This window comes from Canis aureus, chromosome 32, assembly GCF_053574225.1.
Source record: "Canis aureus isolate CA01 chromosome 32, VMU_Caureus_v.1.0, whole genome shotgun sequence".
Taxonomy (NCBI): domain Eukaryota; kingdom Metazoa; phylum Chordata; class Mammalia; order Carnivora; family Canidae; genus Canis; species Canis aureus.
In genome coordinates, this window is record NC_135642.1 from 29,981,328 (window position 1) to 30,007,178 (window position 25,851).

General features: G+C 43.1%; 1 protein-coding gene and 1 long non-coding RNA gene across 3 annotated transcripts in view; one reads left to right on the plus strand and one right to left on the minus strand.

The window, feature by feature from the left end:
* The window catches only part of ANXA2 (annexin A2), a 45,612-nt gene extending 29,322 nt beyond the window's left edge, over positions 1 to 16,290 (minus strand). The window contains exons 1-3 of the mRNA XM_077881316.1: positions 16,196 to 16,290; positions 4,352 to 4,410; positions 1,268 to 1,367 (exon numbers count right to left, since the gene is read on the minus strand). Of these exons, the coding sequence (XP_077737442.1) occupies positions 1,268 to 1,367; positions 4,352 to 4,399 (148 nt within the window). The 5' untranslated portion in view covers positions 4,400 to 4,410; positions 16,196 to 16,290. The remainder of the gene's footprint in view (positions 1 to 1,267; positions 1,368 to 4,351; positions 4,411 to 16,195) is intronic.
* LOC144303318 (uncharacterized) lies at positions 15,420 to 20,105 on the plus strand. Of its 2 annotated transcripts, XR_013370390.1 has the most exons (3): positions 15,420 to 15,631; positions 16,581 to 16,659; positions 17,130 to 20,105. It is a non-coding gene; the product is annotated as an uncharacterized LOC144303318 (long non-coding RNA). The 2 variants fall into 2 exon arrangements; XR_013370389.1 differs by lacking the exon at positions 15,420 to 15,631 and having other exon boundaries at positions 16,374 to 16,659.
* The last annotated feature ends 5,746 nt before the right edge of the window (positions 20,106 to 25,851 follow it).

A 25,851-nucleotide genomic window follows, 5' to 3' on the forward strand; every position in this document is an offset into this window, starting at 1 on the left:
GTCCTGTCAGAGCCAAAGGACGTAAAGGATCTTTCTCCTTTCCATCATATCTCTGGAAACAAAAGTCACCAGTTTCTCTAAGGGTTTTAGATAAGATGGTGTTATAATTTATCCCACAAAACGAAACAATTCTGAGAGTGAAAAGGGGGCACAATCAATAAATAATGAAGACATAAATAAATAAGCCAGCACATATGATCACCCTCATTTTAGGTTCCTAGGCCATCCTGGTTGAGGTTCCCAGTCTGTCAGTGACTGTTAATGTGAATTGTACAAGTGTGTCGGTAAGTTAAAACACTATACTCCAAAGAGAAAACTGTCCATGGCTTTTCAGCAAGGGTATGAGACAGCAGCTGCTCTGGTTTGCTGGGTCATGTCTGCATCTCAGTCTAGCCTCACCGTGAAAGGAAGTGCTTTGTCCAAAAGGGGAAAGAGTGTGGTCAATCACAAGCATCACCACAATAATCACAATGTCCCAGGGATTTGGAGGATGGGACAAGCCCAAAGACAAATGCTTCATTAACATAAGACAAAGAGTCTGAACATTTACTTTTATAGACACAGAAAACAGCATGACGATGACCTGAACAAGTTCTTGCTCAACCTCACCCTATTAAATGCTTTATCCACTTGATTTCTAAGGGAAGCTCTTATACCTTCTGGCCCTCTCTTACTCATCCTGGAACTCGAGGAAATACACTCATCCTGATAGCTTTTCTAATTCAAGCTACAGGCCTAAGGAGTGGCCTAACTAGTAGGGTTAAACAAAAAAAAAGTCTGAATGTTCTGTTCATTAGATCTAAAAGCAAAGCAATGAAATTTTTCCCACATATGTAATGAAATTCAGGGGCATTCAGGACCAGAAAGGCCAGTTTGGGATCACCATGACTAACCTCTTCCTTGAACAGGAGGCACTGCGGTCTCAAAGTGAAGAGCTGAGCTCCTAACACACATCTGGGGGATCAGCCCTCTGCTCTCAGCTGACGCCTATTTCTCTGTTACTAGGCTACTTGGTTAAAATACTTTCTCATGTTTTAAGTCTTCCCTCCAAAGAGAGGAAGGAAGAGGAGGGGAGAAAGGAAAGGATGAAGGGAGAGTGGGAAAAAAGGATGGAGTGAGGTGGGGAAGGTTTAGAATCACTCCATGAAAGCTCAAGGACAATTTCAAATGGCCAGTACACAAAGATTAGAGGGAAAATAAAGAGACAACTAACTAAAAATGCCTCAGTCATTATCAGTGTGACACGAGAAGGACAAAGGTCACCTACCTTTGGTCTTGATGGCCGTTTCAATGTTCAGAGCATCACGCTCAGCATCAAAATTAGTGTATGCTTTGACCGACCCGTATGCACTCGGGGGTGTGGAATGCTGAGGTTAAAAGACAAACATACTCAAATCATACACATTTAAAACTCTCCTATTGAAATACCCCTAAAATACATTTTTCTCCTATTGTTTCTTTAAACAATTCAAATCATTCGTAGACTAGGCGTAACTAGGTAAGTAATAACATGCCACCACAAAGAGAGAATAGGAAACTTCACTGTTTCTAATGAGAATTCATCTTCAAAAGCTCAGCTAGTTTAGAATAGGCTGTCTGTACTTTCACTTACCCTACTTCTAGTGTAAGCTCAAAAGCAGACAACCCAAGGCTGGGCACTTGCAACCACCATTTATCTGGGATGGCTCTGAAAAAACCTTAAATTGGGCCAGCAACAATTTGCTACAAGCTGAAAATATGTGGAAATGCCTGAATGACAAGTGTGTTTAGCCAAGTTTTTGCTACAGGCATCTGAATTTCCACTGGACCCTTATCGCTGAGCTCACAATTCTTTAAAATGCAAATGTAAAAAAAATGCAAATGTAAAGTGCTGGACTGCTTGTTTCAGACTATCAGATAAGTGAGAGGGAAGCCACCACACCAAGGTGGTCAGGCTTCCTGGCCCACATCCTCTTTGTGTTCACGAAGTTCCTACTCCTCTCTCTCTCCTCTGTTCCTGTCCCTCTGCTGTTATGCTTTTAACCCTATGCCTACCACTCTTCCTATTTCTTCTTTTTTAAAAATTACCTTTTAAACCATACTCTCTTCCTTTTCTAATGCTTTTCAAAGCCCAGTGACCCTGTCTGATCTGATGGACCCACTTCCATCCCACCCCACCACCCCAGACTAAGGTAAGGACAGTCATGTGTCTACATCCCAAGTTCTTCTTTCCCAAGTGTTAACTTCTCTCCTTCCTTTAGAGCTCTTGCAGCTTTCCTCCTCCCTGCTACCCAGTCCCACAGCAAAGGCAGGCCAAAGATGGACAACATGGTTTAGGTTGTCAGTGGAACTATCCACCTTCAACACCAAGACTCCTCCATCCCCACAACCTCCCCCAAGTACATAATGCCCATTGTAATGTGATGACTTTGCCTCAGTTCAGTTTCTGGGAAGACTCATAGCCTGAGGTGCCCTGACTTACCTCTCCACCCACGGGCAACACATTATGAGGCATCCCAGCATTCATTTCATTTGGTTTTATGAGCAGGTTATACAGGTAAGTAACTAAGGTGACATCCTCTCAAATGTTTCCCGGGATAAACCAGAAATCTAAGTTCAGGACTACACAAAGAATTTCAAAATGTACTTGTGACCATCTTGGCCTTGGCCAAATAATGAATCCAGTTAATATTTATAACTCTGAAACTGGATTATTAAAGTATTTTCTAATTTTACTGAACTTTCCAGTAAGATTAAATCAATGGAAATGGAACATACATTCAGGAAAAGGTATGGACAAAGGGCTATTCTGAAATACTATATGTTTTATGGTGCCTACAAAATGTGGATGGAAATCTAAGAAAAACATTTCCCTATTTATTAACAGTACCAGCAATTATTTGCAAAGGCAGGCAATCTGGCCATTGGGCCATATCACATATGGCTTCATTTCCTAGGTGCTATGTCATCTTATTCCAAAAACAGCAAGTACTGAAAGTTTTGCATATTTTTTTTAATTTCTAGAAACAACAATAAATAGTTAATTGAACCTATTAGCTGTAAAATCCACTTGTCTGAAAATCAAATTACTGAGGAAAAGTGACTTTTTTCTTCCTCTAAAATATGGGGGAATATATGAAATTTTCTATTGCAGTCCTATTTCTCCACACAGAGAAATAAATCATACTAAAGTAACTTCAAAGACTACACAAAAAGTCCTTTTCTGAAATCTGATACTAAAAACAATCTAACAATCAGATTCATTACAAAAAAAATCATTTAGCTCTTGGACTTGTTGGACAACAGTGCGTACAAGTTCCTCAAAGAAATAAGAAAAATATATAGGCTCTCTACTCCATACAATCTGTATTTGCATAGACATCATCTATCTGAACATTTGATGGCAAGCACCAGAGATAATACAGAGGGTTCTGTACTACCCAATACAAACTGCTGTCAACAGATGTTTGAGTGTTTCAATGTATTTTGATTTCAGTGAGAGCATATTTCGAGGTATTGGCATGATATACCTACAAACCAGTATTACTTGTAAAAGCCATTTCTGCCAAGATGATCTGAAAGATGTATGGTATTATTAGATATTTACACCTATTCATATCATAAATTCTACTTGATTCTAAAAGTACTTGCAATTATGTATAATTTCACATATAATTTAAAAAAATTTTTAACTGTAAAAAAAAGCAGATGCATCAGAATTTCCAGGTCCACATATTTCCTGTGAAAGACAATTAGATATAATTCTGAGCTCCCTAATAGCCAAAGCAATAAAAGGAAACATGATAAATTAGAATACTTTCTTATTTAGCTAAAAAGAAAACAAAACACAACCAAAAACCAAACACACACAAAAAAATCCTAGTTCTCTAGTTCTTCTGAAGAAAAGATTTCCCAGGTGCTAAATTAAAAACAACAAAGGTCTAAGTCCTAATCTAGAATAACTTCCTGATCACTGTAAGAAGCCCAAAACATAAGGATCATTTTTGACATGGCTGTAGCTTATGCCAATCATCACTAAAATGCCAGGGCATGACATTAAAACTCATGTATCATCATGACACTTACTACCACTGACACGCTAAGTATATAGCAGGATAAAACTCCAGTGTCACTAATGCCTGTCCAATTTTAATGTGATGCCAGAAAAGCTTCTAGAGCCATCACATATCTGTCAAATTGAACTACTAGCAACAGCAAAAATAATGGGGAAGAAAAGGGGAATGCAGGGGGGGAATGATTGTCTAAATGTTGTCCTCGTTGTCCTTAGATGTACAAGGAAAGAGAGTAGCACAGTTATCCAGAGAGATGTCTAATTTGCAAAAATTACACAAAGTGAAAATGATATACTTACATCACCCTCCAAGCTGAGCTTGCAGAGAATTTCGTGAACAGTAGACATTTTGAAGGAAGCTGGGGAAAAAAGTACAACAAATAGTATTGATGAAGAGGCTTCCTTTCCCCCGAAGCGCAGTGATTCATTATACTAATCTCTATTTCTTGGACCATTGCATCTGAGGATATTAGAGTAATTTTTGCAAATAGATGCAATTCCTATCTTATGATTGGGCAAATTAAAGCTGGGAAATGGTTTGTCTTAGTTTCGGATGGACTACAGAAGTAGCCATCCTGCTCTGTGTAAACAGAACCTGGGGAGACTGATTTGTGAATACAAAAACAAAATGCTCCTCAAGGCTCATGCAACTTGTTCTAACAGGATAAAACTAAGTCTTCCACTTCTCATAAAAAGTGATAAGCTTGTCCAACCAGCACCTACTTCTGTATTTCTCACTAGCGATTAACCTTATTGAAAAGGACCCTGAAATCAATAGCCTTTGCAGGTTGGCCCATTCCTAAATAGAACCTTTATTACTACCTGTGATTATTTTCTTAGTTTACCAATGCTTAGAAGATATTGACAGTTTATGAAAAAGACCATGGAGATATTTTCTGACATTAACTCATTCCAGACTCTTCTTTTTAAGATTCAATAGGGCTAAAATGAAGTCATCTTCCAGTTAATACACTTAATCAGTCAGTGACACTATAGCCTGATGAATTGGCTTTCCAGCTTTGCAATCACACAGTTCTCGGAATTGATCTACCAACCTCTGCCAATGAAGAGTGCCCAAGTAGCAGGAAATCTATCTCAACTGAGACAAGATAGGTCATTCAGCATTATCACTCCCAAAATAAGAAAATAGAGCGGAACTGTATCCTGAAACAGTGGGATTGACGTCTGAATTACAGCATCTCCTGCTGTGGTCTCTTCTTGCTTAATATTTTTTCATCAAGGTAATTATGCCCATGCAAATTCAGCTTTCCATTCTCTTCCAACAGTTTGCATGGTCTAAATATTTTCATAAAACTGGCTTGGAGGGAATATTTGATGCAGACACTTGCTAACTTACAGGAACGCTTTTGACTAAGTAGATTCCAGGCTCCGTGTTGGATGGAGGTGGGGAAATGTAAGAAAAGAAGATTCGCCTTTATCTGTGCTTATGGATATATTTCTGCAAGATTTTCACCCTGAGCTAGCTCCTAGACCACCCCTCTCTCTTCTTAATGATCACAGAAGATTTTTAAGCACAGCAAAAAGAAAACCAAACCTATTCCAATTGCCCCCTTTCCTACAGCTCTCAGACATCCCCACCTCGACTATGTCTCACCACTGGGATATAATCCTGATTGTAAAAGGTCTTGGTCTGTAAATAAACTGTGGTATACCTGAACAATGGAATATTCTTCAAAATGAAAAGAAATGAGCTATCAAGCCATGAACAGACATGGAGGAATTTTTTTTTTTTTTTGAGAGTGGCCAGATGTAATCTTTATTAGACAAAGATTTCAAAGTAGTCATTATTATAAAGATGGTTAGAGAACTAAAGTAAATGATTAAACAAGTAGAGGAAGGTCTGCTGATGATGTTGACTATGGAAAATTTTATGGCATAAAATATGAAACATATGAAATACATAAATTCTTAGCAATTGGTAAACTCTTGCAGCTGACCAAAGAAGAAATAAAAAATCTGAATATATCTATAACAAAATAAGAGATTTGAATTAATAATAAAAAACCTTCCATGAAGAAAAAGCCCAGTTCCAGGGGCATCTGGGTGCCTCAGTATGTTAAGCATCTGCCTTTGGCTCCAGTCACGATCTCAGGTTCTTTTTCTTTTCTTTTTTCTTATTTTTATTTTTATTTTATTTTTTATATTGTAATTTTATTTGTTTATTTATTTTAATAATAAATTTATTTTTTATTGGTGTTCAATTTGCCAACATACAGAATAACACCCAGTGCTCATCCTGACAAGTGCCCGTCACCCATTCACCCCCACCCCCCGCCCTCCTCCCCCTCCACCACCCCTAGTTCGTTTCCCAGAGTTAGGAGTCTTCATGTTCTGTCTCCCTTTCTGGATATTTCCTACCCATATCTTCTCCCTTCCCTTCTATTCCCTTTCACTATTATTTATATTCCCCAAAAGAATGAGACCATATAATGTTTGTCCTTCTCCGATTGACTTATTTCACTCAGCATAATACCCTCCAGTTCCATCCACATTGAAGCAAATGGTGGGTATTTGTCATGACATGGAGGAATCTTAAAAGCATATTATTAAGTGAAAGAAGCTAATCTGAGGGGCTATATACTCCATACATAGTATGGTTCCAACTACATGACATTCTGGAAAAGGCAAGACCGTGGAGACAGTAAAAAGATCAGTGGTTGCCAGGAATTAGAGGGAAAGAAAGGAGTCAATCAGTGGAGAACAAAGGATTTTTAGGGCCATGAAACTACTAGGCATGATACTATAATGGTGGACACATGCCATTATACGTTTATCAAAGTTCATTGAATGTACTGCACCAAGAGTGAACCCTAATGTGAACTATGTGCTTGGAGTGATAGTGATGTGTCAATGCAGGTTCATCGGTGGTAGCAAATATACCACTCCAGTATGGGAGGTCATACGTCTCTCCAATAACAGTAGCTACCTGCCACACATGGCTATCAAGCACTTGGAAAATGTCCTGTCCAGACTGAGATATGCTGTAAGTGTAAACTATACAATGGATTCTGAAGACTTAGCATGAGAAAAAGAATATAAAATCTGTTTTTTATACTGATCATATGTTGTATTTATGATATGTTGGGTATGTTGGGTTAAACAAAATACACAATTTAAATTTAATTTCACTTGTTTCCTTTTTTTTTTTTTTTTTTTTTTTATTTATGCTGGTCACACAGAGAGAGAGAGAGAGGCAGAGACATAGGCAGAAGGAGAAGCAGGCTCCATGCACCGGGAGCCCGACGTGGGATTCGATCCCGGGTCTCCAGGATCGCACCCTGGGCCAAAGGCAGGCGCCAAACCTCTGCGCCACCCAGGGATCCCCCCCTTTTTTTTTTAATATAGCTATTAGAAGTTTACAATTCCATATGAAGCTCACATTCTAGTTCTGTTGGGCAGTGCTAGTCTAGACTATCCCATGACCACGGTCCAATCCTAGTCTGGTCCAAAAAAAACATTTGCAGTGGCAAGGTCATGTGAAAATTAAGTTTGAGATTTCTTGTCAGGACAAATAAGCTTGAGTCTTCCTTGATAGAGTGAGAAATCTCCTACTTCTACTTGAGCCAAGGAACATTCCAAAGGGTCTTGTCAGTATCCATCAGCCTAAGAATCACCAAAGTGGAGATGAATTCCCTAGGACACTAACCACCCCATCCTGACCTTGACCATCACCCCTGAGCCTCCGTCAGAACTGCAGTAGGTCTGCAGTGAGGGGTAAACTACTGTCGTCTGTCTTACAGAATTCTAGTCCCCACTGTAAACAGCTAAGAAATAAAAATGCCAAAATAAAAGCAAAACCCCAAGGAGAGGATCAGTAAGTTTCTGCTCCCAAAGTGTGGATTAGGTGCCTCCCATTGGTTCTGATGTGTAGGGAATCTCCTACACATCAGAGTGCACAGTAAGCTTCCATTGCATAGTTCCTTCAAGCTCCCTTTCCAGCCCTGAGCATTGGCTTTGCAGGCAGCTGCCTAAGTTTGTCCCACATGGCACCCTCGTTACTGTACATGTCAAAGACAATCTGATACACACTCTCCATTCCTGCTGATTCTTCTCCCACAGCCACAACACACTGAGGAGAGGAAAAAATAGGGCTTTTTAAAGGCCCCACAAATCTTCCTTTCTGTTTCATCGTGAACTGTTGGGCCGTTCTTTCATCAACTCAATCCTACACACTACTATCAAGTAAATTCCTGTATTTCATCTCGTTGAAATAGTTCGAAACCTATCCCTCAATGGCATTCTCTTATTCCGGCTCAGGCCAGCCCTCAAAGATTGGCACAGACACCCAGCCTCAGTGCCCTCCATCTACTCCTCCAATAAAAGTGGACTTGAGCCCAACAGTTACTTGCTTCTCCCCAAACACTGCTCCTTTCATCCACAGTGCCCTGACTCCTGCTTCCTCCCCTTTCCACCCCCTGCCTTTACCTCTTCTTTTAGTTCTGGTGACCATGTCCATTCCTGAGGTCACCACTACTCTGGCATCTGCTAACAGGGTGGCAGGTCTGCCAACCCACGTGCTCTCTCCCACCTTCTACTGCAAAAGCACTTTCTGATGCCACCAGACTTCTTTTGCTGAGCACAATGTACGGAGTTCCTGCATGTACCAAGTATTCAAACGGCAAATGCCTAAGTACAATACAAAGCACAGGGAGTATATTTTATTTCATTTCCCTCACAGAGTCCTGGTCCCCCACAAACTTCACAGGGCCTTTGCACACTCCAGGTGCTAGGTAAACTTAGTTTACAAGTTGGTATTCGGCATTATTAACATTTATATTTGTATTACTTAGAATCATCCTGCAGAAAAAGCAAGAAAGTCACAATAGCCACAAAATGGTCTCCATGAAGCTTGCTATCATATCAGTGTAAGTCCTTTTGTATCCGATAAATACTTCCTATTTCATGCAAGCTTAATGGCAAATACATTTTCATCTTATAGATAAAAAATGGCCCTTTGTTTCTTCACTACATCTGATCCCCTGGCAATGCAGTCATTTTGTGGAGGACTGATTAGTCTCTAGAAGAAACAGTCCGCTTTGCCACTCATAATGTTTGGTAAAACATTAGCTTAACAGTCCGTTTGATTAATGAGAACATGTCAGTGCAGTGCTACCCTTGAAAGCAGAAAAAGAATGTCTTCGTAGTGCTGTTAGGTTGCAAATACTGGTACCCTTCAAATAATCAATCGACAAATCGCTAACAGGCACACACTCTTGGCTTGCACTGCATTGAGGGCTGTGATGACGCACACAAGACTCTACCCCCACAGGGCTTTCCAGTCCTCTTTCCTTCTTGCCCCAGTGAGATACCCGCGGCGTTAGCCCAGACCACTCAGCTAATGAGAATCGAGGCAAGGCCAGAATCTGGGTCTTCTGACTCTTGAGCCTTCACCCTTGCAACTTTACCACAATGGTTCTCCATTCCGAAAGATTAAGATTCAAGACAGAAAGATAAAAGTAATACGAGGGAGATCAGCTAAGAGATTAATGGTGAGGTACTGGCAGGTTTGAGAAGGGAACTCACCCTGGAAGTCTCCAGCCAGACAAACATGGGAGAAAGGCTGAGAAGGAACAGAGAAAGAATGTCTGTCCCTGGGTGGTGGGAGAACCAGATGGACAAGTAAAGGAAGCCGTGTCTAACTCAGTGCCCTGTGGGAGGCCTAAAATATTAGTTTCTGACCGGTGCAAATTTAAGCTTGGCTGTGGAAATATGAGAGAGCCAGAAAGCCAAAGTGATTTGTTCCCCAACGCTCATTGTTAACTGTTCACCACACTGGCTCCGGAGGCTGAATTTTCTTACCAAAAGCAGTAGCTCTGCCTCAGTTTACCTACTACTCTGAGAATAAAAGTCTATGAGCCTGAGACAATTCCACCCCCCATTGACTCATCACAGTGTAAAATCCTTTTTTTAAAAGATTATTTATTTATTTATTTATTTATTTATTTATTTATTTATTTATTTAAGAGAGAGAGCAAGAGAGCGAGAGAACGCAGAGCAAGAGAGAGAGAACACAAGTGGAGGACGGTGGGCAGAGGGAGAAGTAGGCTCTGCACTGAGCAGGGAGCCCCACGTGGGGCTTGATCCCAGGACTCCGAGGTCATGACCTGAGCCGAAGACAGACGCTTAACTGGCTGAGCCAGCCAGGTGTCCCCCACAGTGTAAAACTCTTAAGTGTGTTACAAGCAGAACAGCAGCTCCTTTCCTGGCAGACAACATGAAAATGGCAGTCTGCATCACTCTTTCCAGCACTTCGGCCTCACCCAGATCTCCAACTGGTTTCAACTTGTAAAAAAGATGCAGTGTTGGGGGGGGGGGGGGGCAGGTGGCCAGCAGATTCAACCTGTTGATGAGTAGTAGTATCTGCACATACCAGTACCTTCCATTCCCAGGGAAGGGCTGACTGACTAAACAAGATTATTAAAATGGTTCTTTATCAGGCAAAGTTTTTTCTTTAAGAAAATAGAGAGGTACAGAGAGACTTAGTGAAAGAGCCACACCCACTTCGAACTGGTTGAAATAAGTCACCACTGGAGTGAGAACAGACTCACACTCATGCCTTACAGCAACCCCCCCCACCCCCACCCCGGGCCCACCACCCAGCCATGAAGGGAACAGTTTCTCCTCTGGCCTTGAAAATATTAATGAATAAAGACTCTTAACTGCCTGACTGGAAAAGCCCATGGAGGGCAAAGCTAGACATTAATGAAATCTGTGCAGCTGTTGAAAAACAATCATTTACATTTAACATAAGAACTGTTTTAAAGATATTTAAGGATTTGTCCTTTTTTAAAAAACTGTATATATTTTTTGTTTTATTGTTTCACTTCAAACACAGGTTAATAAAAACAGTACACGTGAAACAGATTTAACTTCTCCCCGAAAAAGGAAAGTAAAACAAAATTTGCAAAAAGGGTTGAAACAAAGCAAATCCAAAAGTTAACACTTTGCCAACAGCAAGAACAAGTTCTACTGAAATGAATTGAGAACCAGCTCCAGAAAACCCAAATATTAATTCGCACAAACAAACAAATACATGTTGCTACAGGGCTGGTCTGCACAGCCAAATCTGCAATCTGAATATACTCCACCAGTTTTGTGGACACACCCACTTTAGTTTTGTGGACACACCTACTTTAGTTTAAAAGTGGTGTTGATGTGTTACCACAAAACACAGCCCTAGCAACCATGATGAATCAATCAGGAACTGGATGATACAAATGAGGATTTTTAAAAGGAAAATGTGTGGGGGTGGCAGTGGGGAGGGTTGGGTTTCCCCACCAAAACCTTCCCTGTGCAGAGTTCCAGGCCTACAGGGTCAAACTGGAATTTTAAACCAAAAGAGGGGAAAAAAATATGGGAGTGGAATTCATATCCCTCACCCCTCAAAGCATTTTTATTGAACAGAACATTCCTGAAAACACAGACTTTTGTCCTTGGTTTTATGGTCTTGATCAATGCCTGAGTCACAGGGCCAAGTAATCCTGCAGAAATCCTGGACTTGTGCCCAGTGGCCTTGATCAAACTGAGCAGGACGGACACAACAGCACTTGCTCTGGCTCGTCCCTTCTGCAGCCTGATCTGAATCAGTATGTGTTCATTTGCTACCTACAGACCTACGTGGCAGCCTCTTGTTCTCCGAGGTACTCGGTTCCCTGTCATGGGTTTGGAGTGGGTGGAAAGAGACTGGCAGGAAGAATGAAGTCAGTTGGCATGGAACGCTTTCAGGGTTGGGAAATCCAGGCCTTCACATCTACAGCTCAATGTCAATGTTTTATGGCCCACATACTATGTTTCTTTTTTCTTTTTTTTTTTAAGATTTTATTTATTAAAAAAATTTTTTTATTTATTTATTCATAAAAGAGAAAGAGGCAGAGACACAGGCAGAGGGAGAAGCAGGCTCCCTGATGTGGGACTCGATCCCAGGACCCCAGCATCATGACCTGAGACAAAGGCAGATGCTCAACCACTGAGCCACCCAGGTGCCCCTCACATACAGTATTTCTAAGAGGAACCTGGTACCTACAGAAAAAGCCTAAACTCAGCATTCAAGATCTCCCACACTTTGGAATTTACCTACCTTTCCACAAGTATCTCCTCCACAGCCCCCTACATAAGTGCATATGCACACCTGGCATTGCAGGAATGCTGGACTGGTGGTAATTCCTCTCTAAATACACTCAGCATACTTCTACTACTTCTAGGCCCAAATTCTTCCGAGTTCCCCCCTCTGGAAACACTCAATCTTGATCAACTGACATCCTCGGTAGACTTCAGGATACAAAAAATAATGTACTTTTTTCTCCTGCACCTCTTCCTGCTCTATGGTCCTGTCTCTGTGTGTCTGTGAAATGTCAAAAATGAGTATATTAAAGTGGCCTTCCATGTTATCTGCCCACAGGTTTCTGTCACAATCACTTCTGTTTCCTTATAGGTCTGAGTGCAGTAGGCGCCCATTCGCATTTATGGATGGTTTACACACCCTGGGTCTTTCCATTTCATTATGTCTTCTTTTTCAATGCACTCTTGCCCATCATTCTTTCTCTCCCTCAGACTGAACATCCTATTTCCATACATTCTGAGCTGGATGCTTAAGCTGCCAGCAGCTTCCTTACAAATCTTCACAGATCACTTCAGCGGCAGCCTCTTTCTTCTCTTGATATATTCCCACCCCAGTACCCTACTTCTACTGCCAGGACCGCTTGGGTCCTAGCTCTACCCACTGGACAACGTGGAAATGCGACCTACATCTCCTAGGGCACAGAATGCAAGGAAGGAACAGAAAGGAGGAAGAACTTACAAGTGGCCTTGGGACTCCCATTTCCTCTGAGCTATGAGTGTGTTCCCTGGGTGTGGTAGGGAGACAAAGAGCAAGGACTCCAGGTCACAGCCACTCCTCTGATTCAGAACTTTCCACACAGAACCTAGGATTAGAACTCAGACTACTTGGATATACTGACTTCTCCCTGACATGACTGAGCACAGATGTCTTTAAGCTTCAGGGTGTACCCTAGAAGGGAGATTCAGAGGTAATCTCAGTGGAACCACCCAAAACAAGCCGGAGCATCTCCTGACCCCTACTGCTGACCTGCCTCCCAACAAAGTAGACGGAGACTGCCTCTGGCAACAGAAGGAAGAGCATACCAGTAAAGGAGTGGAAAGAATTTTTTAAAAGAATCAGAATTTCCTGATGTAGCCTCCAACTAGAATGGGGTGAGGCACTAGGGAAAATGAGGGAGGTAGATTCCCATGTGCAAAAAAAAAAAAAAAAATTAGAGAGAGAGAGAGAGAAAGAGAAGCATTCCATTTCTATTTAATTCTTATGATCAAATCCGGAAGGCAGGTTAAGTAACAATAATTTAAAAAAATACTACCACAAGGCAGGCTAAATATGACACTCAGGTTTGTGGAACAGCTAGACTAAGGGGGGGAAATGAGCCCCTGCTAAGTTTGGAAACTAAATATTAATTTGGGAAAATGTAAAGTTCAGAATCCAATTACTGTCTACACAATTCACTTACTTTGTCTATTATTTTCTCTCCCCACCAGACTTGAAAGTCTCAAGAGCAGGGTTTTTTTGTTCTGGTTTGTTTGTTTTTTCAGTCTCTTTTGTTCACTCTTGCATACCCAGTACCTTTATCTGTGAGTAGAACATGAAAAGATGCTTAATAAGTATCATGGAATGAATGGATGTTCAAAGCAGCCCAGTAGAGACTGGGACACAGCCACTCTTCATTAACAAAAAAATGCCTCAGCCGGCCCACAGCCCTGCACAAGGCTCATGGGTGTGTTAGTGCAAGATTCTAGGCCCAATGGTGCAGGAAGAGCCTACAGCCCTCAAGATCAATACCAATTATAGAAGGATACCTACCTTGCCAGGAAAACTACTTAAATCAGAAATTAGTCAGGAAACTAATGGCCATGCCAGCCAGCCTAATGTCAGTCAATACGGTACTTTAATAGCTCAAAGACACAAGATGTTAAAAACTGAGACGCAATCCAAGAATAAGCACCTAATCAAAGCCCGTGAGTAAGCAGTATTTCCTGGGCATTTGCCACAGGCAGGCCATTTGGCACTGCAGGAAATTACAAAATCCATGAGGTCTCCAAATCATAAACCCTCAACTAAAAAGAAAAGCACATTGATGGTCACATCCTCGCACTACAGATGTTGGTTGATGGATACTTTCGGAGAAACCCTTGAAGCTTTTGGGTAACAGAGGGACTCAGAAGAAGGGAGGGAAGTGCTAAACGGGACTGTCTTAACGCCACTGGCCAGAGGACTCCTCTCCCAAGTTTGCTTCTCTGAAGCTGGCCTCATCGGAGATCTTCCTTCACAATGCCTGAATGTCATAATTATGTGGCTCCTTAATTCCGAGGCCTCTAATTTCATACAGCACAGATCTGTTTAGGTTAACAAGGTTTTCTTGGGTTTTTAAATAACACAACTCTTTTGTGTTGCTGAGGACCACCAACCTTCTTAACTTAATGAATATTGATTCTATTTGCTGGTCTCTAGCTGAGTGTAAGTGCACCAAAGTGAAAAGGAGGAAGGATGGCCGCAGAACTGGATAAGCCTAATGGCTTTCCTAATAGGTCAGAGAAGAGGGATGCTAAGGTCACAGGAGGAAGGTGGAAAAACAAGGGGGGCGGGGGCAAAGATACAAGTTTCCAATTAATTAATCTGGCCAACCTTAAAACTAGGAAAGTTCCAGAATAATATTTCAGTGATGTATTCTTCCTACCCACATATCCTCCTCCTTTATCCTCCCGCCTTTCCTCCCTACCTTTACCCCCCAACCCCCAAATTAAGCATGTATTATCAAGGCAATACTTAGATACAGAGCCTTTTGAGTGGAGGGTCCTGGGCTAACCTGGGAACCTAACCACCTTTGTAACATTATTGCTTCGGTGAGAAAGTACGTCCTGCATTCCAAACCACCAAGCTCCAGACAGGGCAGCCCGCAGTTTTGGACAGAAGCCATCAGTAAAGTAGGTCTGAGCTGGGGCGGGGGACTCCCAGACTCTAGGATCTCAAAGCTCTAGGGTAAAGGCCCCAGTGGGCGCCCAGGGGGCCGCCGCTCTCTGACACATTCAGAATCCCCATAGTTTTGCAAAGGTAAATCAACACAAAAGCGACAACGTGCGTGGGCATGTGCATGGCACCTCGTGCGTCCAGTGTGCTTTACAGATTTATTCTTGAATGAACATGGTTTCTGAGATCTTCCATAATACCTGTGTAGGTGGAGGCAAGCTCAGGTACCCCTGAGCCACTGTCACAGGGGAGACGGACCTCCTCCTACCTTCTCAACAGCCAGGTAGTTGGTTGATGGGGCCCAAGGGCTGAGCCGCGCTGCGCGGAGCAGCCCGGGGGCCACGCCCTGCCCTGACCCGGGTCCCGGACTCGCTGCGGCACCATCGGGGACTCACAGTCACTGACATCCCCTCCCTCCTCCCTCCCCTCCCCGCACCTGGGGGACACTTCCTTCCTGACGCGAAACATGGTCTACGAGTGGGAAACTCTCCAGATTACAAGGAAATCAGAAGTCGCTCTCCGACAAGGTAACCTAGACGGAGGAGCACGAGCGGAGGGTTTCTCGGCTTTGCTGTGTCCCTGGGGAGCGGCCTTGCCCCCGCACACCCCCCTCATCCACGCCCCACTGCTTCCCTCCAGCCGGTCGGTTGGAATTCCACAAACCCCCGGGGCTTGGGTTCGAGGTGAATGTTTTTGTTTTCTGTTTTGTTTTGTTTTTTGTTTTTCAAATAAAGTGACCTCAGGCTGATGGAGGTCACTTTCTAGAAGGCTGTTGAGCTCCTGGTAAGCGTGGAGGGAGCTGCCGGGCAGCCACACCCTGCGCCCTGCGGCGCCCCAGCGCCCGGGCCCCCCGCTCCCCCCCGCTCCCCTCCGCTGCGCCCCGCTCCCCGGGAGCACTCCGGGGGATGCCCGACCCCCGACCCGGGGCGCCGCTGCTCCCCTGCGCACCTGGCCACGGCGCCGCTCCCCGCGGAGCCCCGCGGCCCCTCCGTGCCCCGCGGCCCCAGGCCCCTGCGCCCCGGCCCGCTGCGCCCCGGCCCGCTGCTCCCCGCCCCGCGGCCAGGCCGGAGGGCGGGGCGCTCCCCGCTTACCTGGGCCGGGCGCCGAGAGCCGCGAGCGTCCCCGGGTGCAGAGCGGCGCCGGCTGCCCTGGGTGGGGCTCTTATAGCCGCCACAGCCTCCCGCAGCGCGCGAGGCCCGCCCCGCCCCGCCCCCCGCCCCCCGCCGGCTCCCACCCGAGCCCGGTGACTCACCCCGCCCGGCCCGGGGCGGCCTCGCCCTGGAGGCCCCGCGCCCAGCCCCCCGCGCCCTCCCGCGCCCGCCCGAGGCGTCCCGGGCCGCGGCCGGCCCCTCCCCCCGCCCTTCCTCCAGCGCGCTCCTGGCGCCACGTCGAGTTCTCAGCCCTGACTGGGGCGAGGGGACGAGCAAGGCCTCAGGGACGCGGGGCTGCGATAAGTCGCTTTTCTTTTGTTTTGAGGCGTCAATGCAGTGGAAGAAGGAATTGTTCCAAGACACGTAAATCGAGACTCCCCGGTGCCGTCTGCAAACGTAGCAGCGTAAGCCCGGACCTGCAGGCCCCGGGCGGGGAGGGGGGCGGGGGGCGGGGGGAGGGGCGGGGGGCGGCCCCCGGGGCCTGCCCTGCAAAGCCTGGCTCGCCGGGGCCTCGCCGCGCACAGCCAGGCCCGGGGCCGGAGTTGGGACGAGAGGAACCGGAGCCAGGCCCAGGCCCAGGCCCCTACCCCCACCCCCGCCCCGGGGTTGGGAGCCCGTTTTCCCCAGCGCGGTCCTCTCCCTTTCTGGCCACGCCTCCGGGCCTGGGCTCCCCCGCGGGCCGGCCGGGGTGCGGCTGGGTGGGGCCGGCGGCTCCGAGCCGCGAGTCCAACGAAGAAGTTTCCTCTTCTCCCCTAACTGCCATCTCTCTCTCTCTCCCTCTCTCTCTCCCTCTCTCTCTCTCTCTCTCCCTCTCTCCCTCTCTCTCTCTCTCTCTCTCCCTCTCTCTCCCTCTCTCTCTCTCTCCCTCTCGCAGCTCCCTCCGCTGTTCTGCACCTTTCAGGCGCTTCACCGAGCTCTTCTCCTACTCCTGATGCTTCTGTCTTTCACTCTTTCCACCGATCTTACGGTCTGTTTTCTAGCTGAGAACCGTTTCACTCCAGAGAACCATAAAATTAAAGCTGAGTCAAAGGACATTGGTTGCCACGCTCAGGATCACCAAACCAGCTGGCCACAAAGGGAGTCCCTGGACACTCATCCCTGAGCTGTTACCAAGCTCATTCACTGGTATGGACACGTGATAGGCCCTATCAAGGGCACATAGAAAATAAACCCGCTCTTATGATACAATTTCTGATTTACATTAAAAAAAGAAAAGATTTTAAGTAATCTCTACACCCCACCTGGGCTGGAACACACCACCCCAAAATCAAGCAGTACTGGTTCCACCAACTGAGCCAGCCAGGAAATCCCTGTTTTAAAATTTATAGCTCCTCAGTTTAGGGTGAAAGCCTTACAGGCAGAAATCGTGTTTATATGCCTACTCCTCTGAACATTCTGGAACAGAAGGAGAACACAGGCAGACTATAATGGCGGACAGGAGCCAGCCTTCCTTCTATTCCTTTCAGGGCAGGGTGCACAGCCTCTTATTGCTATTTGGGTGTGGTGGGCCCTCGACAGAAGGTTAAGATTTAATTCAAATCATACGGAATGCATAAAAGTCACCAAGTCTCCAAAAGACTGTTTTTTTTTTTTAATTTATCTTGAGACTCCAGCAAACTTAAACATACGGATCTGTGCAATAGCCAGTTTGCTTCAAGCTCCAGAAATTTACACCGATGTTATAAAAATGAAGTTATTAGAAGTCATGGTTTGCTATCTGAGGAATGTGGAGCCAATTCTGGCAGTATAAAGGAACTTTTTAATCTCTTGGTGCAAAGATTCTCTTTTTTCCTTTCTCTCCCCCCCCCCCCCCCATAGCTGGGGAGAATGTTTACTACAATGGATGTGAGATTACTACTACTACTGTTGTGCACACTGTCCTCTGAAGCCTCTATTTTATTCACACTTTGCCATATCTGAACACTGCTAATAGTAACTAGCTAGCAATGATAAGCCATCACAAAAATTATAGAATAGAATCATTCAGAGTAATAGAATGTTAGAGCAGAGAGAGGTTTTAAGACTAACTCGTCTAATCCTTAATTTTTATAGATGAAGCTAGAACCCAAATAAAGTTCTCTGCCCAGTCCAGAGATTAAATAATGCACTCAAGTTACTTAATGTAACAAGTTCCCATTAAAACTTAGTGGTTAAAACATACATAACCATTTATTTGCTCATGATTTTGCAATCTGGACAGGATTCAGTTGGGACAGCTTGACTGTTCCACATGATGTTGGGTGGGGCAGCTCAAATGGGGTTGGAGGATCAGAAGTGGTTTAACCCATTTGTGTAGTGTCTTAGCTGGGTTGCTAGAATGTCTGAGAGCAGGCTAGGTCTCCTGTCCCACTGGTCTCTCATCCTCCAGCTCTTCATCACTACACCAGGGTAGTAATGGTGTGGCTTTTCAAGAAGCAAAGCCTGAAGCTACCAGAGCTCGTAGCTTGTAGGTTACACAAAAACAGTGACAGGCTAGATTGAATTTATGGGTTATAGTGTGCTGACCCTTGCTTCAATCTATTGTCTGATCAGTTTTGGGCTTTGCCCTCTGGCCTCTTCACTACACTGTCTGAAAGGTCTTTCCTTTTCCTTAAGAATGGCCCATATTTGTAGCTGAGTAGCTTTCTCAACCTGCTTCCTGCCAGTAGAAACTCAAAGGTCCAGAAACTCCACTTTGTTGTGTTTCTGTGTCCAAGAAAGCTGGCAATTCTTTCATTAATACAATTATCTTTTTTTTAATAATAAATTTATTTTTTATTGGTGTTCAATTTGCCAACATACAGAATAACACCCAGTGCTCATCCCGACAAGTGCCCCCCTCAGTGCCCGTCACCCATTCACCCCCACCCCCCGCCCTCCTCCCCTTCCACCACCCCTAGTTCGTTTCCCAGAGTTAGGAGTCTTCGTGTTCTGTCTCCCTTTCTGATATTTCCTACCCATTTCTTCTCCCTTCCCTTCTATTCCCTTTCACTATTATTTATATTCCCCAAATGAATGAGAACATATAATGTTTGTCCTTCTCCGATTGACTTACTTCACTCAGCATAATACCCTCCAGTTCCATCCACGTTGAAGCAAATGGTGGGTATTTGTCGTTTCTAGACCACATCTTTATCCATTCATCTTTCGATGGACACCGAGGTTCCTTCCACAGTTTGGCTATTGTGGACATTGCTGCTATAAACATCAGGGTGCAGGTGCAGGTGTCCCAGCATCTGTATCTTTGGGGTAAATCCCCAACAGTGCAATTGCTGGGTCATAGGGCAGGTCTATTTTTAACTCTTTGAGGAACCTCCACACAGTTTTCCAGAGTGGCTGCACCAGTTCACATTCCCACCAACAGTGTAAGAGGGTTTCCCTTTCTCCACATCCTCTCCAACATTTGTGGTTTCCTGCCTTGTTAATTTTCCCCATTCTCACTGGTGTGAGGTGGTATCTCATTTGTATTTCCCTGATGGCAAATTGGGACTTCATCAAGATAAGAAGCTTTTGCACAGCAAAGGATACAGTCAACAAAACTCAAAGACAACCTACAGAATGGGAGAAGATATTTGCAAATGACGTATCAGATAAAGGGCTAGTTTCCAAGATCTATAAAGAACTTCTTAAACTCAACACCAAAGAAACAAACAATCCAATCATGAAATGGGCAAAAGACATGAACAGAAATCTCACAGAAGAAGACATAGACATGGCCAACACGCACATGAGAAAATGCTCTGCATTACTTGCCAACGATTATCTTTTTTAAAAATACAATTATCTTTAAAACTGTGGATTTTCTATAAATCTTATTGAGGTTCATTCTGTGCTCCAATAATTTATAACCAATACAATTTTCTCAAAAACATCACGGGTTTTCTGTAAATCTTAATGATGTTTAACTCCATGCTCCAAAATTCACAGGTATTATTCTTTCTAAAAACAGACTTCTCTACTTTGTGCTTATCAGGCTAGAACAATGCACCTAAGATTCCGCGCGAAGACCTGAGATGGGTTCAGAGTACCACACTAAATCTCTCTGGAATCTTTTTTTTTTTTTTTTTTTAAGATTTATTTATTTGAGAGAGAGAGAGAGAGAGAGCTCACAAGTGTGGGGGAGGGGCAGAGGAAGAGGGAAAGAAAATCTCTAGCAGACCCTGTGCTGAGCCTGGAGACCAACAACACTGGGCTGGACCTCACAACCCATGAGATCACTTACCCCGCCAAAATCAAGAGTCAGATGCTTAACCTACTAAGCCATCCAGGCGCCCCTCTCTTGAATCTTAAAAATAAAAAAAGGTTTTATAGTCACACATAAATTGATCTTTATTCTGAGGCCATTTCTTACTTTGTAAATCTTACTGCCTAACAATTCTGCTCAAAAACCAAACAGCTTTCTTTAGTGCATTTTTCTCCTCTTATACTTTATCATAAGCAGTTAAATAAAGATCATTGGCATTTTCAGGATTCTGCCTAGAAATCTCCTTGGCTAGATTCAGAGTTCACTGGGCATATTTTCTGTCATTCATGTTACCACAGGCAACGGTAATGTCAAACATTTTGCCAATACATAACCTAGGTTGCCGCTTCTCCAACCTCCTACAGCAATTTCCTCCACCCTTTCAACAAAACTAAAAGACAACCTACAGAATGGGAGAAGAGAGTGGATAACCAGAGAGTGGATACTGCCTACAGTTGAGTCAATGTCACATATTTTAGGGTTTTCATTAGAGCAACAATCCACATCTGGGTACTAATTTGTTTCAGTTACTATTATTAGGAAATAAACTACCTCCAAATCTTAGAGGCTTAAAACAACAACTACCAAGTTGTTCATGATTCTACAAAGGGGAGAGTTCACTGGGTCAGCTCATCGCTGGTCTATTTAGCATTGGCTAGGGATACCCAAATAGAGTCTGGAAGAGCCAAAAGTTCCTCTCTGTAGCAAGGTGGTTGATAGTTTTCAGGAATGAAAATGGAAGCTGCCAGGTCCAGAACTGGAACATTATTAGTTTTCTGTATTCTACTGGTCAAAGCAAGTCATTTAACCTAGATTCAAGAGAACGGGAAATAGATTCCACTTGTTCATAAAGGAAGTGACATATATTGACATGAGTGGAAGGAATTGTTGGCAACCACTTGTACAGACAATCTACTGCCACACAATCCTTAAACTAGTAAGAGACACATCTGAGGCTGGAATATATTTTTCTGCCTCAAATCACTGCTTTTTTCATCACACCATATTTTTCACATACCATCTTTGGTTTGGTGAGATACAGGATGGCCCCAACTCCTCTACATTATATGGTTTACACTCTTTCTAGCCATAAAGCTGTTATATCTTTGAGCCTTGATATGTCTTGTATTTGAAGATTTGGCCAAAAAAAAAACAAAAAAACAAAACAAAAAAAAAAAAGATTTGGCCAGAAGAGGACAAAAGACTATAAAATCCAACATCCAAATAATAGGACCTCTAGAAAGAAAAAAACAGGCAAAACTAGGGGAATAAAATCATCAAGAAATAACTGAAGACAATTTTCTAGAACTGACGGCCGTGAGTTTTTAGATTGAAAAATCCACAATAGATAGAACCGACAAACCAACCCAAGGCACATAACCATGAAATTTAAAAACACTGGATGCAAACAGGGAGTTCCTAAAAGATTCCAGAGATTTTAAAAGGTCATACATGAAGGGTAAGAAATAAGAATGGCATTATACTCAACACTCAGATCTTAGTTTCTAAATACCATTCTCCAGTAAATGAAACAGTTCTCCTAGGAGAAAAGATTGGTTCCAGAAATGGAGGGAGAGGAAATACATGGTGAGCTCTGTGCTAAACAACTTATCAAAAGACACAAAGCCAATTTGAAGGGGCCTCTCCTGGTTAAATTTTGGGATAATCTGAGCATCACATTGAATAATGATAGGAATTGATTATATTACACTGAATTATCTAAACTGCTAGTTTAAAAAATACACAAAAGATGGGATAAGGAGAGCTCTTATTTACAGAGGAATGCCAACTTATAAATGTATCAAGAAAGAAATATAAAGTCATTATTTTGCAAGTTGAATTCCATCCCCATCCAAACTATAAATCAAGGATGTGTATGAATAAACATTTTTCAAAAATGTAGTGTATCCCTACACACTCTGTGAGTTTCCTAAGGCTGCCATAACAAATTACCATAATCCTCATGACTTAATACAAGAAAAATGTATTCTCTTATAATTCTAGAGGCCAGAAGTATGAAATCAAAGCATCAGCAAGGCCATACTCCCTCCAGAAGCTCTTAGAGAAAAGCCCTTTCTTGTCCCTTCCAGTTTCTAGTAACTATCAATGTTCCTTGTGGCCGCATCACTCCAGTCTTTCCCAATCTTCACATGGCCTTCTTCTCTGTTTCTATGCCTTCTTTTCTTCCATCTCTTATAAGGACACTTATCATTGGATTTTGGACCAACCTGGTTCCAAATTGAGGATGCTTTCATTTTGAGATCTGCAACTTAATTACATCTGCAAAGACTCTTTTTTCAAGATGAGGAAATAATCAGAGATTCTGAGGCTTAGGACATGGACACATAATTTGAGGATCACCACTCATCCCATTACACATCCCACACCCTTTTTAAGGAGGCTCTTGAATGATAGGCTCCACCAAAACTAGAGAATAAAGCAAAAATAGGAAGCACTGGATCTAGAAAACTGAGGATTTGATACACAATAAGTAAACAGAATTCTCAGAAAGATGGGGGAGAGAGAACAGAAAACAGCTGTGCAGCAGGTACAGAGAGCACCTGGTCTAGGTTGGAGAGGAGAGCTGATGGCTCTAGCAAGAATGCCTCAAAGGAGTTAGAGGAAGCAAGTAATTCATGTGTTTGAAGACATTGAGAAAAAATGAACAGCTTTACTGAATGGTTTGGGAATGAATTAGTGAGAGCGTCAAGAAAAAAAACTATCAAATGAAAAGCTCTGGGAAAACAAAAAACAATTGTATTTTATTGAATGTTTTCCTCACCTCAAAACTCATATATTTATACCTAATCTTCCATGTGAAGGTATTTGGAGGTGGGGTATTTGAGAAATGATTAGGAAGTGAAAGCAGAGCCCTCTCATAGGATCAGTGTCCTTATAAAATAGGCTGCACAGGGCTCCCTCACCCTTCCTCCATGTGAAAAGTTACAGTGAAAAGACAGCTATGTATGAACTAGGAAGTGGGTTCTCAGTCAGACCTTGATCCTGGACTTTCTAGTCTCCAGAACTGTGAGAAGAAAAAAAATTCTGTTGTTTAAGGGGATCCCTGGGTGGCTCAGCGGTTTAGCGCCTGCCTTTGACCCAGGACATGATCCTGGGATCAAGTGTCACATCAGGGTCCCTGCATGAAGCCTGCTTCTCCCTCTGCCTGTGTCTCTGCCTCTGTGTGTGTGTGTGTGTGTGTGTGTCTCATGAATAGATAAATAAATAAAATCTTTTTAAAAAAAATTAAAAATAAATAAATTTCTGTTGTTTTATAAGCCATGCAATCTATGGTAGTCTGTTGTAGCAGCCTGAACTAAAACGTATTATATTCTCTATAAATAATCACAATAATATTTCCGATCCCATATGCTCTGTTAGAACCTTGCTACTTCTCCATCAAGAGGAAGAGTGTATCCCCACATCCCATGACTCCTTGTGAAATATTTGGCCAATATACTACTGTGGGAATCACTCTGTGTGACTTCTGAGGCTACATCATGAATGCATTTCTACCTTTTTTAGGTAGAATCAAGCCTTGGAGTCAAGCCATCATGCCATGAGGAAGCCCAAGAAGTAACCTATAGAGTTTCATGTGAAGATGAACAGCTGACAGTACCAACTTGCCAGCTATGCAAGCTCTCTTGAGAGTGGACCATCCAGTCTCCAGTTGAGCCATCTCAGCTGAAGCTGCGTGGCACAGAGACAAGCCATCCCCAAAATGCAAGAAAATGAGGGACTTTGACTAGAAAACCTTCAAGTTCTCTTTTAGGTCTAAAAATCCTTAATAAGCAAATGTAGATTTAATTAACCAATTAATTAACATTAATTGTGTATAAACACATGGATATTACTAGACATATACAGGTTTTATCTACGCATTAAAACAGGTTTAGTAGGGGAAACTGATGGCTCAGTTGGTTAAGTGCCTGCCTTCTGCTCAGGTCGTGATCCCAGGGTCCTGAGATCGAGCTCCAGGTTGGGCTCAGTAGGGAGTCTGCTTCTTTCTCCTCCTCTCTCTCTCACTCTTTCTCAAATAAATAAATTCTTAAAAAAATAAAACAGGCATAAAAGATTTTCTAAATGGAAGTACTTTGACAAAATGTTATCTCTCTACAAGTAGATAAGTAGATTATTTTTTTAAAAGATTTTATTTATTTATTCATGAGAGACAGAGAGAGAGAGAGAGAGAGAGAGAGAGGCACAGACAGAGCAGAGGGAGAAGCAGGCTCCATGCAGGGAGCCTGACATGAGATTTGATTCTGGGTCTCCAGGATCACACCCTGGGCTGAAGGCGGCACTAAACCACTGAGCCACTCGGGCTCCCCCTCAGTAGATCATTTTTATCAAATATGATTGACCTTCTTCTTTCTCTACTTTCTATTTTTGTCCAAATTGGGAATACTACTCCTTGTGTAACTGCATATATCCATATAATGTTGTTGCTTTAGTTCATACTCTTTGGATCATGGGATCCCAGCATGCTTTTAGTCCCTAGTAATCTAGGGACTAAAATGTATAGCTATGATTGAGAAATATCTCTGTATTTATTTTTTTAAATAGATTTTATTTATTCATGAGAGACAGAGAGAGAGAGAGAGAGAGAGGCAGAGACACAGGCAGGGGGAGAAGCAGGCTCCATGCAGGGAGCCCAATGTGGGACTCGATCTCAGGACTCCAAGGACTCCAGGATCACGGCCTGGGCCAAAGGCAGGCGCTAAACTGCTGAGCCACCCAGGCGTCCCAAGAAATATCACTTTAAAGTAAAATGTCTATACTACCCAAAGCAATCTACACATTTTTTTAAGCAATCTACACATTTAATTCAATCCATATCAAAATACCACCAGCATTTTTCAGAGCTAGAACAAAAAATGCTAAAATTTGTATGGAACCACAAAGACCCCAAATAGCCAAAGCAATTCTGAAAAAGAAAAACGAAACTGGAAGCCTCATGATTCTGGATTTTAAGGTATATTACAAAGCTGTAGGCATCAAGATAGTATGGTACATGCACACAAAACAGACACATGAATCAATGGAACAGAATAGAGAACCCAGGAATGGACCCACAACTATATGGTCAACTCATCTTCAACAAAGCAGGAAAGAATATCCAATGGAAAAAAGATAGTCTCTTCAACAAATGGTATTGTGAAAATTAGCCACATGAAGAAGAATGAAACTTGATCCCTTTCTTATATAATACACAAAAATAAATTCAAAATGGATGAAACACCTAAATGTGAGACAAGAAACCATCAAAATCCTAGAGGAGAACACAGGCAGCAACCTCTTTGACCTCAGCCATAGCAATTTCTTATTAAACATGTCAATGGAGACAAGGGAAACAAAGGCAAAAATGAACTTGGGA